General features: G+C 45.7%; 1 protein-coding gene across 3 annotated transcripts in view; it reads left to right on the forward strand.

Annotated features, from left to right (window-relative positions):
• Positions 1-15517, forward strand: part of PRKAG3 (protein kinase AMP-activated non-catalytic subunit gamma 3) — a 342332-nt gene that overhangs the window by 210707 nt on the left and 116108 nt on the right. For all 3 annotated transcript variants that reach the window (XR_013608551.1, XR_013608552.1, XM_078679203.1), the window contains exon 8: positions 4545-4626. Coding sequence is in view for 1 of the 3 variants with exons in the window: in XM_078679203.1 (XP_078535329.1) it covers positions 4545-4626 (82 nt within the window). In the remaining 2 variants the exon portion in view is untranslated. The remainder of the gene's footprint in view (positions 1-4544; positions 4627-15517) is intronic.

A 15517-nucleotide genomic window follows, 5' to 3' on the forward strand; every position in this document is an offset into this window, starting at 1 on the left:
CTCCACCTGGATAACCGGGGCTCTATACCGTGGTTGAAATACATCGACACAACCTTTCAAGTGCTGGGGTTCTCTCCGAAGCTTCTGTCTCCCATTAGGTTACAGAAAGGAGACAAATCTAGGATAAAAAGCCTCTTTTTGGAACGTCATGCTGAGGTAAGAAAGCAGAGGGAGCCGGCCAAGGCCTCTGTATCGACTCACCACCGTGTCCGTGCCAGTCCAGAGCCCGTTCTTTATCTAGAATCATTGTAATGGGAAAGGTCCCTTCTTTTCCGTTTGAGATCAGGCTTGGTATTTTATTTTTATTTATAAAGTTTTATAAAGCGCAAACTTGATCCCGAAGGATATCAGAGCGCTTTACAATTTGAGGCAAAGGTAACAAATCAGAACATTAGTCTAACATGGGGAATCCAATGGGCATTGAATCAACTAATACAAACATAACAGCTCAATACAACCTGAGTGGCATAACAAAACACAATAAAACATAGCATAACAAAAGAAAACAAAGCATAGCATAATAAAACAAAGCACAGCATGGCAAATCATAACAAAACACAACAAAACATAGCACAACAAAACAGAGCGTAGCATAACAAAACACAACAAAACATAGCACAACAAAACATAGCATAGCATAACATAGCATAGCAAAACAAAGCAAAGCATAACAAAACATAGCATAGCATAACAAAACACAACAAAACATACCATAACAGAACAAAACCTAGCATAACAAAGCAAAGCATAGCATGGCATATCATAACAAAACACAACAAAGCATAGCATAGCATAGCATAGCAAAACATAGCATAGCATGACAAAATAAAGCAAGCATAGCATAACACAACAAAAGATAGCATAGCATAACAAAACATAGCACAGCATAACAAAACACAACGAAACATAGCATAACAAAACATAGCATAGCAAAACAAAACATAGCATAGCAAAACAAAACATAGCATAGCATAACAAAGCACAGCATGACAAAACAAAACATAGCATAGCATAACAAAAACATAGCATATGGTGACTTCTGAGTTTTAAAATGCCAACCGACGCCTTGGGATCATATTTTAGTTACGCCCGGAGACTCTTTTTGAAACCGCTTTTAAAATCCTTAGGGCATAGAGGCTGTGAACAGGCCTTGTACACATCGCACTCTTTCGATACCCTAATCATCTGTGCCAGGGTGTGTTCTTTTCGTAAAGCAGCTGTTTTAGCTCGGAGAACCATGGGCAAATAGTACTATTCATTTTACATAGCATAGCATAACAAAACACAACAAAACATAGCATAACAGAACAAAACCTAGCATAACAAAACAAAGCATAGCATGGCATATCATAACAAAACACAACAAAACATAACATAGCATAGCATAGCATAACAAAACATAGCATAGCATAACAAAATAAAGCAAGCATAGCATAACACAACAAAAGATAGCATAGCATAACAAAACATAGCACAGCATAACAAAACACAACGAAGCATAGCATAACAAAACATAGCATAGCAAAACAAAACATAGCATAGCAAAACAAAACAAGGCATAGCATAACAAAGCACAGCATGACAAAACAAAACATAGCATAGCATAACAAAAACATTGCATATGGTGACTTCTGAGTTTTAAAATGCCAACCGACGCCTTGGGAGGCCCCCCAGGGCTTGTTTCCTCACAATTGCTAATGCTTTACCTCCTTTTCTCTAAATATTTTAGTTACGCCCGGAGACTCTTTTTGAAACCGCTTTTAAAATCCTTAGGGCATAGAGGCTGTGAACAGGCCTTGTACACATCGCACTCTTTCGATACCCTAATCATCTGTGCCAGGGTGTGTTCTTTTCGTAAAGCAGCTGTTTTAGCTCGGAGAACCATGGGCAAATAGTACTATTCATTTTACATAGCATAGCATAACAAAACACAACAAAACATAGCATAACAGAAAAAAACCTAGCATAGCAAAACAAAGCATAGCATGGCATATCATAACAAAACACAACAAAACATAGCATAGCATAACAAAACATAGCATAGCATAACAAAATAAAGCAAGCATAGCATAACACAACAAAAGATAGCATAGCATAACAAAACATAGCAGAGCATAACAAAACACAACGAAGCATAGCATAACAAAACAGCATAGCAAAACAAAACATAGCATAGCAAAACAAAACAAGGCATAGCATAACAAAGCACAGCATGACAAAACAAAACATAGCATAGCATAACAAAAACATTGCATATGGTGACTTCTGAGTTTTTAAATGCCAACCGACGTCTTGGGAGGCCCCCCAGGGCTTGTTTCCTCACAATTGCTAATGCTTTACCTCCTTTTCTCTAAATATTTTAGTTACGCCCGGAGACTCTTTTTGAAACCGCTTTTAAAATCCTTAGGGCATAGAGGCTGTGAACAGGCCTTGTACACATTGCAATCTTTCGATATCCTAATCATCTGTGCCAGGGTGTGTTCTTTCCGTAAAGCAGCTGTTTTAGCTCGGAGAAACATGGGCAAATAGTACTATTCATTTTAATATGATCTTATTCTGATTGTAGATACTCACTGTACTTGAGTAGTTTATATTTTAGAAATGCACTATGCATTTTATGTGCTGATGTGCGAATTGTTTAAAAGAATCCATGTGTTGTAGTTTTATTAGAATTAAATGGAGATCATGTTTTCAAACTTCACCAGACTATTGTGAATATGGGATTAGGCTCCCTGGGCCATATGTATCAAAACTTTTTTTTCCCCATTTGCAAACAGGCCGATTCTCAGAATTTGCCCGTTTCTGAATGGGAAAAAGCCTTTTGGGATGTATCTTCCCAAAAGACCATCGCAAAATAGAGAATCGCAAAACTCTTTTTTGATACATATGCCCCCATGTATTATGGAACTGTGCATTCATTTCAGCATAGGTAATATGCCAATCTATAGTTGTCAATCCTTCGGTTTGAAATAATGTGGAATAAAAGTTACATTATGATTTGTAATCGATTTTCATTAGCCAAGGAACACACCTGTACTTAATTATGTTTCATAATCTTGGGAGTTACTAAGCCATCAATTGTATGTAATAACCACATATTAATATTCTTTAACAAATATTGTCTGATTGTTTTATCATATTTACAGCCTTGAGAAAGCGAGGTAACTCGCAAACCACGTGTCGGCTGTTGTAAGATTGAACCATTACTGCTGTAAGAAGAGAATATTTCTTATATTTTATGGTACAAGTAGTAAAGAATATAACACTATTATCCTTTCTTGATTACAGAAAATGAATTGAAAAATCTTGTGTACAAGGGTTAAATGTTATCATAAAATCAATGGTGTATGTTTCTTTTTGTAATTTTTCTAATGATTTGTGATGTACCTCAAATTGAAATGTAATTTCGGGGGGAAATATGATTTCTTTTTTTTTTTTTTTGCTCAGATGCACCTGGATCTTTGTACTGTCTGCAAATGACTGTAATTCCAGTTTACTTTTTCTCTGACGATTCTTGAGGGGTTCAGATAAATATTAAATACACTTGGGGATAGAAGTGATCAAAATGGGCCACCACATATAATGGGGAACGCAGAGTGTGTAAAAGTGAGAGAGTCCTCCAAGACCCACCACCCTGAAGACATGAGGGAGAGGCTTGGATGAATCCTCAAATGCACATCACCCCAGAGAGGCGAGAGCGTTCGAGTGCATGAGTGAGCCGTCTGTTACTTACCACCCTAGACAGGTGACGGTCAAGGTGCACGAGTGAGCGCTTCCACACTCCACACCCTAGAGATGTGTAATGATGATGGTGGATGAGTGAGCGTTCGAGTGCATGAGTGAGTCGTCTGTTACTTACCACCTTAGACAGGTGACGGTCAAGGTGCAAGAGTGAGCGCTTCCACACTCACCAGCCCAGAGATGTATAATGATGATGGTAGATGAGTGAGCGTTCGAGTGAATGAGTGAGTCGTCTGTTACTTACCGTCTTAGGTGACGCTCAAGGTGCACGAATGAGCGCTTCCACACTCACCAGCCTAGAGATGTGTAATGATGATGGTGGATGAGTGAGCGTTCGAGTGCATGAGTGAGTCATCTGTTACTTCCCACCTTAGACAGGTGACGGTCAAGGTGCACGAGTGAGCGCTTCCATACTCACCAGCCTAGAGATGTGTAATGATGATGGTGGATGAGTGAGTTCCTATTTAGTCATAACCCTGACAATGTCTGAGGGTCAGCAAGCCAGTGAGAAAGAGTGAGTGCTCCAGTATTTGACCAACTTGGTGATGTGTGGGGGACAAGGTGCATGAGTGAGCCATTAATACTCACCACTTTGGAGATGCATGAAGGGTAGTGAGGATTTGTGCATTCCAAAAGACGTGTGCGGGTGCATGAGTGAGCCCTCAAAAGCTCACCCTGAAGAGACCTGACCATCAGGGTGCTTAGGTTAGCCCAACAATATCCACCACTTTAGGAGTGCTTGCAGTGAGTCATTTCCAGTTCCTTGTAATAACCTGGACTCTCTCTCTCATCCCTTTGTTCAGATAAAAAAGGCCTTTTTTGCACTGGTGGCCAATGGTGTCAGGGCCGCTCCACTCTGGGACAGCAAACAGCAGATCTTTGTGGGTAAGTGTCCAGGCATCATTGTACCTCTCCTGATATCATTCAGCTGTATAGGCCAGGGCCACCATCTGCTGGGTACCTGTGCAAGGACTTGAGGGCTCTTCTTATACATGCATAACTCGCTGAGAGCTGGTGGACATTGGAGAGATTAGATGCAAGCTGTATATAAATAAGGGAGCATGAAGGTCCTTGGTTTTGGTGCAAACCCATCTCTGTTCTCACCAGAAGTGGAGCAACTACCCTGAGATCGGAGGTTTTCCATCAGGCCGAAGCAATGAAGGGCACTTAGAAGGGGATTGGGCCAATCACATGTCAGTCAAGTCTTCTGCTCCTATCACCATCCACTCTCAGCCCCCATGACCTCCCCGCCTCTATTTGGCATCACTTCCTCCTGTCATTAATTCCCTCTTAACCTGCTGGGAGTTACCACCTTTTCTACCTCTTCCAATGTTTATGTTTATCTTTAGGGAGTTTGTTAAGCGCATGTATACCAAAAGGTCTCTTGGTGCTAAAGGAGGAGGAGAAACTTCCTGTAAGCTACTAGGCTAGAGTGAACAGCCATGTTTTTAGTTTTTTCTGAAGTTAGTTTATTCAGGAGTAAGTCTGATGTCCATTGGCAGGGAATTCGATAGAGAGGGACCAAGGACAGAGAAACGGGAGCCACCCGTTCTCGAGCTCTAGAATCCTGGGATCATCCGCATAGACATCGAGGGAGATCTGAGATTGCGTTTGGGGAGATACCTAGAGATCTTAGCAGAGATGGATGTAGGGCCCTTCTCACAGAGGGCGTTAAAGATCATGCAACCAGTCTAAAACATGGACCTCTGAATCACCAGAAGCCAATGTAATTGCTTCTGGACAGGTTTAACGTGGCAGTGCCTTGGTTGCTGAAGGACCAGCCTGGCTGCTTGGTTTTGTATTAACTGCAGCCTATGGGTCTGATATGCAGGGAGCCCTAGATAGATGGCATTAGCATAATCTAGCCTGGACATGATCAAGGCAAGCATGACTGCCATACTTGCTTCCCTGGTAAAGAATTTCCTAATTTTATTAAGTCTTCAGGTAGTAAATGCAAGAGGAGGTAACCAGGTCGATCTGTTCATGCATGGATAGCTTGGCATCAGGGTTAATTCATAAACTTTTAACTGAATTTTTCGTGGTAGGTAGAAGGCCCAGTGCAGCTGGCCCGTGGGCTGGCATCCACTGATCGAGTCTATTATTAGAAATTACTATCTCCGTTTTATCCGAGTTTAATTTGAGATAGTTATGACTCATCCAGTCTTTAATGAAGAGCATTGTACGTTGGAAGAAATCCTTAGACTCCTCCGTCTCGTCAATTTTAAAGATCAGCTGCATGTCATCAGCGTAGTTGTATACCTTCACTCCCTTGGATTGCAGAGCATGAATCAAGGGGCTGATGGAAATGTTAAATAGGTGGGGGGGGAGAGATGAACCTTGTGGGACACCACATGTGTTCTTGACCCAGCCCGAGTCAAAAGGGGCCAGCCTAACAGATTGTGTGTGTTCCCCTAAAAATGATAGCATCCATTCCAGTGCCTTATCCCTCAGACCTGCCGCTTCCATTCAATCCCCTAATATGAGGTGATCCACGGTATCAAGTGCAGCGTATAGGTCTTATGAGACCAGGGATTGTGTGCATCCCCTATCAGCACCCTCTTTCAGATCGTCCACTACACTCACAATGACTGCTTCGGTGGCGTGTGATGGTCTGAAACCTGCGTGATGGGGATCCAAGAATTTAATTTCTTCAATTAAGGCACAGAGAAGTTTTGCGACATGTGCCTCCAGAAGCTTTGCTGGGTAGGGGAGGAGCGATATTGGTCTATAATTGCACAGTTCACTGGGATCTACTCCGGCTTTCTTTTGCAGTGGGACACGTACTGCCTCTTTGAAGGCGCGAGGGACCACCCCTTGCTCCAGAGATGCATTGAGGAGAGTGAGATAGGTGTCCGGAAGTTGTGAGAGAAGGTCTTTTTGTATCCTACCCAGGCTTAATGTAAGGCAGATATGCCGGATAGCCACCAATAATGTAAATTCTTCCCTTATAGTCATTATATGGAAATGTATCACATGTCGCATAGCGAGAACATATGGATTCAACCCACGTAGATCTACATTGAACACAGTCTATTATACCAACTGTGTGAGGCAAAATTAAACTGGAAAATGTAAATGTAAATGTGTGTGTCTTGTAAAGCGCACTGCTACCCGGAGGCGTCCTGGCGCTATAGACCGCTGGGGAACCCGTCCTGGCTTTCCCTGTGAGATGGTCCCTTCTGGGTATCTCCAAGGTGAAACCAGGCATCCCCGGCGTCTGTGGGGGGCCGTTGTAGAGATGAGGCAAGCTTAATGCCCAGAGTTGCCGAGTGTGATCCCTGGTTAGAGTAGGCGCCGAGGCGAGAATTATCGAGTCCGCTGACCCTGGTTCACGACTCTGCCGCGCCGGGGATTGAATCCTGGTTCCGGGCCGTCTTCTGCTTTCGGGTCTGCCGCCTCTAACCAGTGAGCCACACCAATCCACTAAAAATAAACTGGGATGAAGTAAGAAAGGAGACTTAAAGATCAAAAGAGGTTGGTAATAACAAATTGTAATGGGGAAGAACCATGGTCAGCAATAGATGTGCTTCAGACCAGTCTGGGCAAAAAGACAAAGGAAATTCATATCCTGTCCAAAAATGAATGAACAAAACACTATGGTTTTGAGATCCTTCGATAATAAACTTGGAATTTTGAGGAAATCTGTTCAAATCCTTTATTGAAATTAGTCGGTAGATCTTTATTCTGGCAAATCTGGTCTGAAAGATTTATCCGGGTGTTCAACAGTATTTGCGGTGATGGGAAACTAGTTTCGGTTCACATTCTAACTAAGATGTTTGGATAAAAAGTGCACACATGTTGGAAGAGTGCTCGACTGAAAGAACAATTTACGACCACGTGCAGCACAATAACTCAGATAGAGAATCTCTGAGGTTGAAAGGGTTTTACAATGTGAGGCTGTGGATTTTAAGGCTCCTCCAGTGCAGAAACTTGGGGTTCCATTTAAGGCATCCTCGTCTTTAGGGGACAGCACTTATTTGGCCAACTATGCTATTCTATTCTATTCTATGCTAGAGAATTTATTAAGTGCATGGCAACCTGAAGGCATCCCAGCGCTGGCGGCCAGAGAGAACTACTACACCAAGATCAGACAATGTGAAGCATTACCAGTAAACAACATGAGAGTGAATGTGTATCTGTGTGGAAGCAAAGAACTGTAGAATAGTGTTGGTGTAGAAAAGGTCCGGTGACAGTTACACTGTTAAGCCAGACCTAAACATCCATGTAGGTTAATAACTGTCCTCCTCTCATCTGTGCTGATGCCAGAGAAAGACAAACACCCAAAGTCATCTAGGACACTTTAATAGCATTCCAATGTCATGTGTGTGCCCCTGAAAGTTCAAGCTCAGCCAGCTGGATAAATGTGTAGTTTGGAGTTCACTCATATGGATGGTGGTCTGCTGTTTCTTGCAGGCCACCACCCCTGTGATTGCAGCCAATCACAGGAGGTCTCCAAATCTGACATGCGTCATGAATATTAATTAGACAAGTCGTTCTGCGACCCCCTGGGATTCACTATTTTGTGAACTGCCTATAAATAAATTGCTTAGTTTGCAAAATCTGATTTGAAAGTGGTACACATTTTGTGAATCCGAGTACATCTGGTCCGTATTGTGATTTTAGGTCTTGCCTAGCAACGCTTGGCGAGATCTATTGTTGTCGATATTTCTTCTGAAGAGGGACAGGAGATGTGCACGCGCGCACCGCGTCTCTTCCCTGGCGATCTCAGCTGCTGCTTGTTGGCAGAGTGGTGAGAGCGTGTGATAGGTGGACTGCTTAAAAACTCTCCTTTTACTGAGAGAGCAGTACATTGGTGAGAGTAATGTGTATAACCATTTCAGAGACGATGATTAAAATAATATCAGAGTTGAACATGCTGGTGCCAAATTGAGATACAAGTGAAATAAAACGGCGTCAGCTTGGGAATATCTGTGACTGGGGGAGAAGCTCTGGTTGAAATAAAAAACAAAAACCTTGCGTTGGGAAGTAGCACTCGTTACAACCCGTACTAATACAATGTGCACCATTACAACGCGGTTATTAGTACGCGTTGTCAATTACAATGAGATACCATTACAACTCAATCTTTTACAAGGACTATGCCTTTACCACGCATGCAATTACAATGTAAAAACATGCGTGGTAAAGGTATAGTCGTGGTAAAAGTTTCTAAGGAAACACTACCCTACACTACATAAACTGCACTACCCTAAACCCTAAAACACTACCCCAGCACAACCCCTACACTACCCAAACACCACAGCACTACCCTAAATCCTAAAACACTACCCCAGAACGACCCCCTACACTACGCAAACACCACTGCACTACCCTAAACCCTAAAACACTACCCCAGCACGACCCCCTACACTACGCAAACACCACTGCACTACCCTAAACCCTAAAACACTACCCCAGCACGACCCCCAACACTACACGAACACCACTGCACTACTCCAACCCCTAAAACACTACCCCCAGCACGACTCCCTACACTACACAAACACCACTGCACTACCCTAAACCCTAAATATCCCCCCTACACTACCCTAACACCACAGCACTACCCTAAACCCTAAAACACTACCCCAGCACTACACCCTACACTACCCAACCACTGCACTACCCTAAACCCTAAAACACTACCCCGAGCACGACCCCTACACTACCCAAACACCACTGCACTACCCTAAACCCTAAAACACTACCCCAGCACGACCCCCTACACTACGCAAACAACACTGCACTACCCTAAACCCTAAAACACTACCCCAGCACGACCCCCAACACTACACGAACACCACTGCCCTACTCCAACCCCTAAAACACTACCCCCAGCACGACTCCCTACACTACACAAACACCACTGCACTACCCTAAACCCTAAATATCCCCCCTACACTACCCTAACACCACAGCACTACCCTAAACCCTAAAACACGACCCCAGCACTACACCCTACACTACCCAACCACTGCACTACCCTAAACCCTAAAACACTACCCCAGCACGACCCCTACACTACCCAAACACCACTGCACTACCCTAAACCCTAAAACACTACCCCAGCACGACCCCCCACACTTCCCAAACACCACTGCACTACCCTAAACCCTAAAACACGACCCCCAGCACGCCCACCTACACCACACAAACCCCACTGCACTACCCTAAACCCTAAACGACTACCCCCAGCACGGCCCCCTACACTACATAAACACCACTGCACTACCCTCAACCCTAAAATAGTACCCCCAGCACGACCTCCAACACTACACAAACACCACTGCACTACCTTAAACCCTAAATCTACCCAAACCACGACCCCCTACACTACACAAACACCACTGCACTACCCTAAACCCTAAACACTACCCCCAGCATGACCCCCTACACTATCCAAACACAACTACACTACCCGAAACCCTAAAACACGACCCCAGAACTACCCCCTACACTACCCAAACACCACTGCACTACCCTAAACCCTAAAACACAACCCCCAGCATGACCCACTACACTACCCACACACCACTGCACTACCCTAAAACATGACCCCCTACACTACCCAAACACCACTGCACTACCCTAAACCCTAAAATACTAGCCCTAGCATGACCCCCTACACTACAGAAACACCACTGCACTACCCTAAACCCTAAAACACTACCCCAGCACGGCCCCCTACACTACCCAAACACCACTGCACTACCCTAAACTCTAAAACACTACCCCCAGCACGACCCCCTACACTACCCAAACACCACTGCAATACCCTAAACCCTAAAACACTACCCCCTACACTACCCAAACACGACTGCACTACCCTAAACCCTAAAACACTACCCCAGCACGATCTCCTACACTACCGAAACACCACTGCACTACCCTAAACCCTAAAAAACTACCCCAGCACGACCCCCTATACTACCCAAATACCACTGCACTACCCTAAACCCTAAAACACTACCCTAGCACGACCCCCTACACAACCCAAAGACCACTGCACTACCCAAAACCCTAAAACACTACCCCCAGCACGACCCCCTACACTACCCAAACACCACTGCAATACCATAAACCCTAAAACACTACCCCGAACACGACCCCCTACACTACCCAAACACCACTGCACTACCCTAAACCCTAGAAAAGTAACCCCCACCCATGCGCAATCCCCCTTACCTCTCACTCCTCCTGGTTCCCCTCTCCTCGTGGTGCCTGCTTCACATCGTCTCTGCGGCGCGGTGCACATCGTTGTGAGGAAACAGAACAGCCTCTGTTTCCTTACAACGACGTGGATCGTCCACATTTTTTTTTTAGAACGCATGCCCATTTACCATACAAACCTTTACAACGAAATTCGTTGTAAAGGCATGCGTGGTAAGTGACTATGCGTTCTAAAAAAATGCGTGGTAATGCATGCTTTGTAATGGTATTGCAAAGTAAAAAAGTCGTTGTAACGGCTGTTTACCGATCGAAGCTGGTCCCTGTTCTTCAGTGAGTCGTTTATTTGATAAAGTAGGAGGAAGGAATGCGTTTTTTTTACTGAAAAGTGCATTCCCGGCTGTTGTATTGTGAAAGTGTCCGTCTGGCCTGGTTTCCCGTCCGATGCGAGAGTGGAAGAGTCTGTTTGAATCTAAAGGGGTTCTGTTGTTGGATGGGGCAGGCACGACACGTCATCAGAAAACACAGCTAATGGAGAGTGTCCTCCCCGAAGTGTGGAGCTGTGCCATGAGAGGTCAACGAGCGTGCGTCCCACCGCAGTATGAGCGTACCGTGCTTCACTATCTACCGGAGGACATTTACCGCTGCTGCGTGACCCATGTGCTGCCTCCAAGGAACGGGAGGCAAAAGCGGAATCATTCGCAGGTCCTCTTAAAGATTGTTGTAGCACTAATTCCACATTTTGGAACTAGGGCATTTTGACCTTGTTGTTCCTGCTAGATACAAAGAGAAGATCCTGTGTTATTCAGTGCCCTGATTACCTTTTTTGTGGGTAGTCGTGCTTGGCACTTCACTGCCCCACCGCTGCACACGACTGGGCTCCCCCACCTCGTGTGCCATCTGCAAGGCCTCTGCCCTCGGATCACTAGTTTCGGATTTTGGAGTGGCAACATAAACAGTTTCTCCCAAAGGACTAGCCTGAACACTTAGGTGACGAAAATATTTGAGTGAATCTGTAAGATGATGGTGAAGCAAAATTAGACCTCACTCTAGCAATCAATGCAGAATTAATCCAAAGTCCTATATTAATAAATCAATGTAGGGCTTAGATGTATATGTTATAAAAAATGAATGTAATCAATTATCAGTTATGTTATTGCAGTACTTGAAACAATAGTGATTCAGTTGTGTGAGTGTTAATCCACTGTCGCATAGTATAATGTCCATAAAGTGTCCATTTGCTTGTTTGAGTTGTTAGCAAGATGACACGTTGTTGCGGGTGGAGCAAAAAGCAGAGGGTGTCAAAAACAAGCTACACAGTTCCAGATTTAAAAGTCCCACAGATCAGGAAAGTCGGACAGAGTCACGACCTTGTGGCGGCCCAGGCTTCCTCAGCGCAATCCGGTATACTTTTGTTCGGATTTAAGCTGGGGTCTACCATTTTGCCCAAGCATACAGTCCTGAGGTTGGACTTGCTTTTCCATTACATCAGAGCTTGACAAGCTGTGCTCTGACATCAGTGTGGAACACCCAGGGCCGTTACAGGTGCTGTTATGCCAATAACTAGGCTCCTCTGAGGGCTCCCTCCCATGCATAAAGTTCTCGTCCTAGCCCCGGAGACCAGACACACCCTACCTCTTGTGATTTATCAAACTGCCATGTGCTGCAGAAGCTGAAGGCTTTGGACATGGGAGCACCTAAGTGGCAAGGACATATCCCCGCCAGCCTAGGAACCAATAAAAGCAGCTCTTTGTCACCACCAGGGTCAGATTGGGAAGGCGGGCAATCGGGCATTGGCCAAAGCGCTGGTGCCTAAAGGTAATACGTGGGTCGTATTTTTTCAGGGCCCCTGCCTCTTTCCTGCCCTGCCAGGCCATAGCACTTCAGGCTATGGTGGGCGGGCGAGGGTGGTAACTGGTAAGTGTCATCATCGGCCTTACTGGGGGCCAGGTTTTGCTCCATTTGTTGGGCCATTCTTACCTCGGCCCCCATGGGGACGGCTAAACCCAGAAGCAGCGCCTTGCCCCTGACCCCTCCCCTGCCAGGCCATCACATTCAGGCAATGGTGGGCCAGGGAGGATAGGAGTATGCTGGGGCCCGCTGGGTGTCTGGGATTCTCTGACTATGGGCCATCTACATCTCAGCCCCCCTTGGAGCAGCAGCAGTTGTGTACTTTTTCTTGACCCTCCCATGCAAGGCCCTCGCCCTTGGGCTGTGGAGGGATCAGGAGGTTGTGAAGTAAGACAAGCCTTCCTGGAGGGTGTGTGCATTTGCAAAGACCTCACTGTGAAGCAACCTTTATTAGGCTTTTATAAACTGAAAACGAGTTGGCGTTACAGCCAAACCTGCTAACTTGAAAGTGGGAAACCATCCTGTGATTCTGGGCAAATCACTTAATCTCCCAACACCTGAAGTAACAAGCATTTGCAATGCAATAGGTCTCGCATTTATGCGAGTTTGAGCTATCGACATTGCAAATAACAATGCCTTTTATTTTTGTTTTCGTTTTAAAAACATAAAAAAAAGCATTGTCATTTACAATGCCATTACCTTAAACTCGGGTTACTGCGAGACCTATTGCATTGCAAATGCTTGCTTATGTTCGGTACAGTCCAGAACTTTGCCCTAAAGTAAGAACAGGAAGTTGAAGTGTTATGTGCAGTGCCAATGAGGCAGTGCCAGTATGCAGGGACATGCAGGGCCTGCCTGCTCTCTGCCTGGCGATACAAAAGGGGATGATGGACGGAGCGTTTGAACAAATCAAACACTCACCCCCAGTCAACTGATCTGGGTTTAATCCATCACCATTCTTTAGTTCACTCAGCCACCCCAGTTCAGACATGGCTATATGCAAATCAGTCTGACCCTGTGCCTCATGGGAACAGTCCAGCCCGAACTGCCAAGCCATGTCTTCCCTGGACTGGAAACAAGCATCCTGGGACCGGTTTCGAATTCATAATCCTCATCAGCCAGGCTATCTTGAATCCAGTGGCCAAGTGAACAAGGGACTCACGTCTGAGCATACCCTGCCACACTTAGGGCGAACAAAGCGATACAAAAGGGGATGATGGACGGAGCGTTTGAACAAATCAAACACTCACCCCCAGTCAACTGATCTGGGTTTAATCCATCACCATTCTTTAGTTCACTCAGCCACCCCAGTTCAGACATGGCTATATGCAAATCAGTCTGACCCTGTGCCTCATGGGAACAGTCCAGCCCGAACTGCCAAGCCATGTCTTCCCTGGACCGGAAACAAGCATCCTGGGACCGGTTTCGGATTCATAATCCTCATCAGCCAGGCTATCTTGAATCCAGTGGCCAAGTGAACAAGGGACTCACGTCTGAGCATACCCTGCCACACCTAGGGCGAACAAAGCGATACAAAAGGGGATGATGGACGGAGCGTTTGAACAAATCAAACACTCACCCCCAGTCAACTGATCTGGGTTTAATCCATCACCATTCTTTAGTTCACTCAGCCACCCCAGTTCAGACATGGCTATATGCAAATCAGTCTGACCCTGTGCCTCATGGGAACAGTCCAGCCCGAACTACCAAGCCATGTCTTCCCTGGACCGGAAACAAGCATCCTGGGACCGGTTTCGGATTCATAATCCTCATCAGCCAGGCTATCTTGAATCCAGTGGCCAAGTGAACAAGGGACTCACGTCTGAGCATACCCTGCCACACTTAGGGCGAACAAAGCGATACTTTTGTACCGCTTTTGGCCGCCATAAGTGTGGCAGGGTATGCTCAGACGTGAGTCCCTTGCTCACTTTGCCACTGGATTCAAGCAAGCCGGGCTGAAGACGGCTGGAATGCCAGAAACCGGTCCTCGGAAGCTTGTTTCCGGTCCAGGGAAGACATGGCTTGGCAGTTCGGGCTGGACTGTTCCCATGAGGCACAGGGTCAGACTGATTTGCATATAGCCATGTCTGAACTGGGGTGGCAGAGTGGGCTAAAGAACGGTGATGGATTAAACCCAGATCTTTTGACTGGGTGTGAGTGTTTGATTGATTCAAATGCTCCGTCCATCACTACCCCCTTTTGTACCGCTTTTGGCCGCCATAAGTGTGGCAGGGTATGCTCAGACGTGAGTCCCTTGCTCACTTTGCCACTGGATTCAAGCAAGCCGGGCTGAAGACGGCTGGAATGCCAGAAACCGGTCCTCGGAAGCTTGTTTCCGGTCCAGGGAAGACATGGCTTGGCAGTTCGGGCTGGACTGTTCCCATGAGGCACAGGGTCAGACTGATTTGCATATAGCCATGTCTGAACTGGGGTGGCAGAGTGGGCTAAAGAACGGTGATGGATTAAACCCAGATCTTTTGACTGGGTGTGAGTGTTTGATTGATTCAAATGCTCCGTCCATCACCACCCCCTTTTGTACCGCTTTTGGCCGCCATAAGTGTGGCAGGGTATGCTCAGACGTGAGTCCCTTGCTCACTTTGCCACTGGATTCAAGCAAGCCGCGCTGAAGACGGCTGGAATGCCAGAAACCGGTCCTCGGAAGCTTGTTTCCGGTCCAGGGAAGACATGGCTTGGCAGTTCGGGCTGGACTGTTCCCATGAGGCACAGGGTCAGACTGATTTGCATATAGCCATGTCTG

Source organism: Lissotriton helveticus, chromosome 3_1, assembly GCF_964261635.1.
Source record: "Lissotriton helveticus chromosome 3_1, aLisHel1.1, whole genome shotgun sequence".
Lineage (NCBI taxonomy): Eukaryota > Metazoa > Chordata > Amphibia > Caudata > Salamandridae > Lissotriton > Lissotriton helveticus.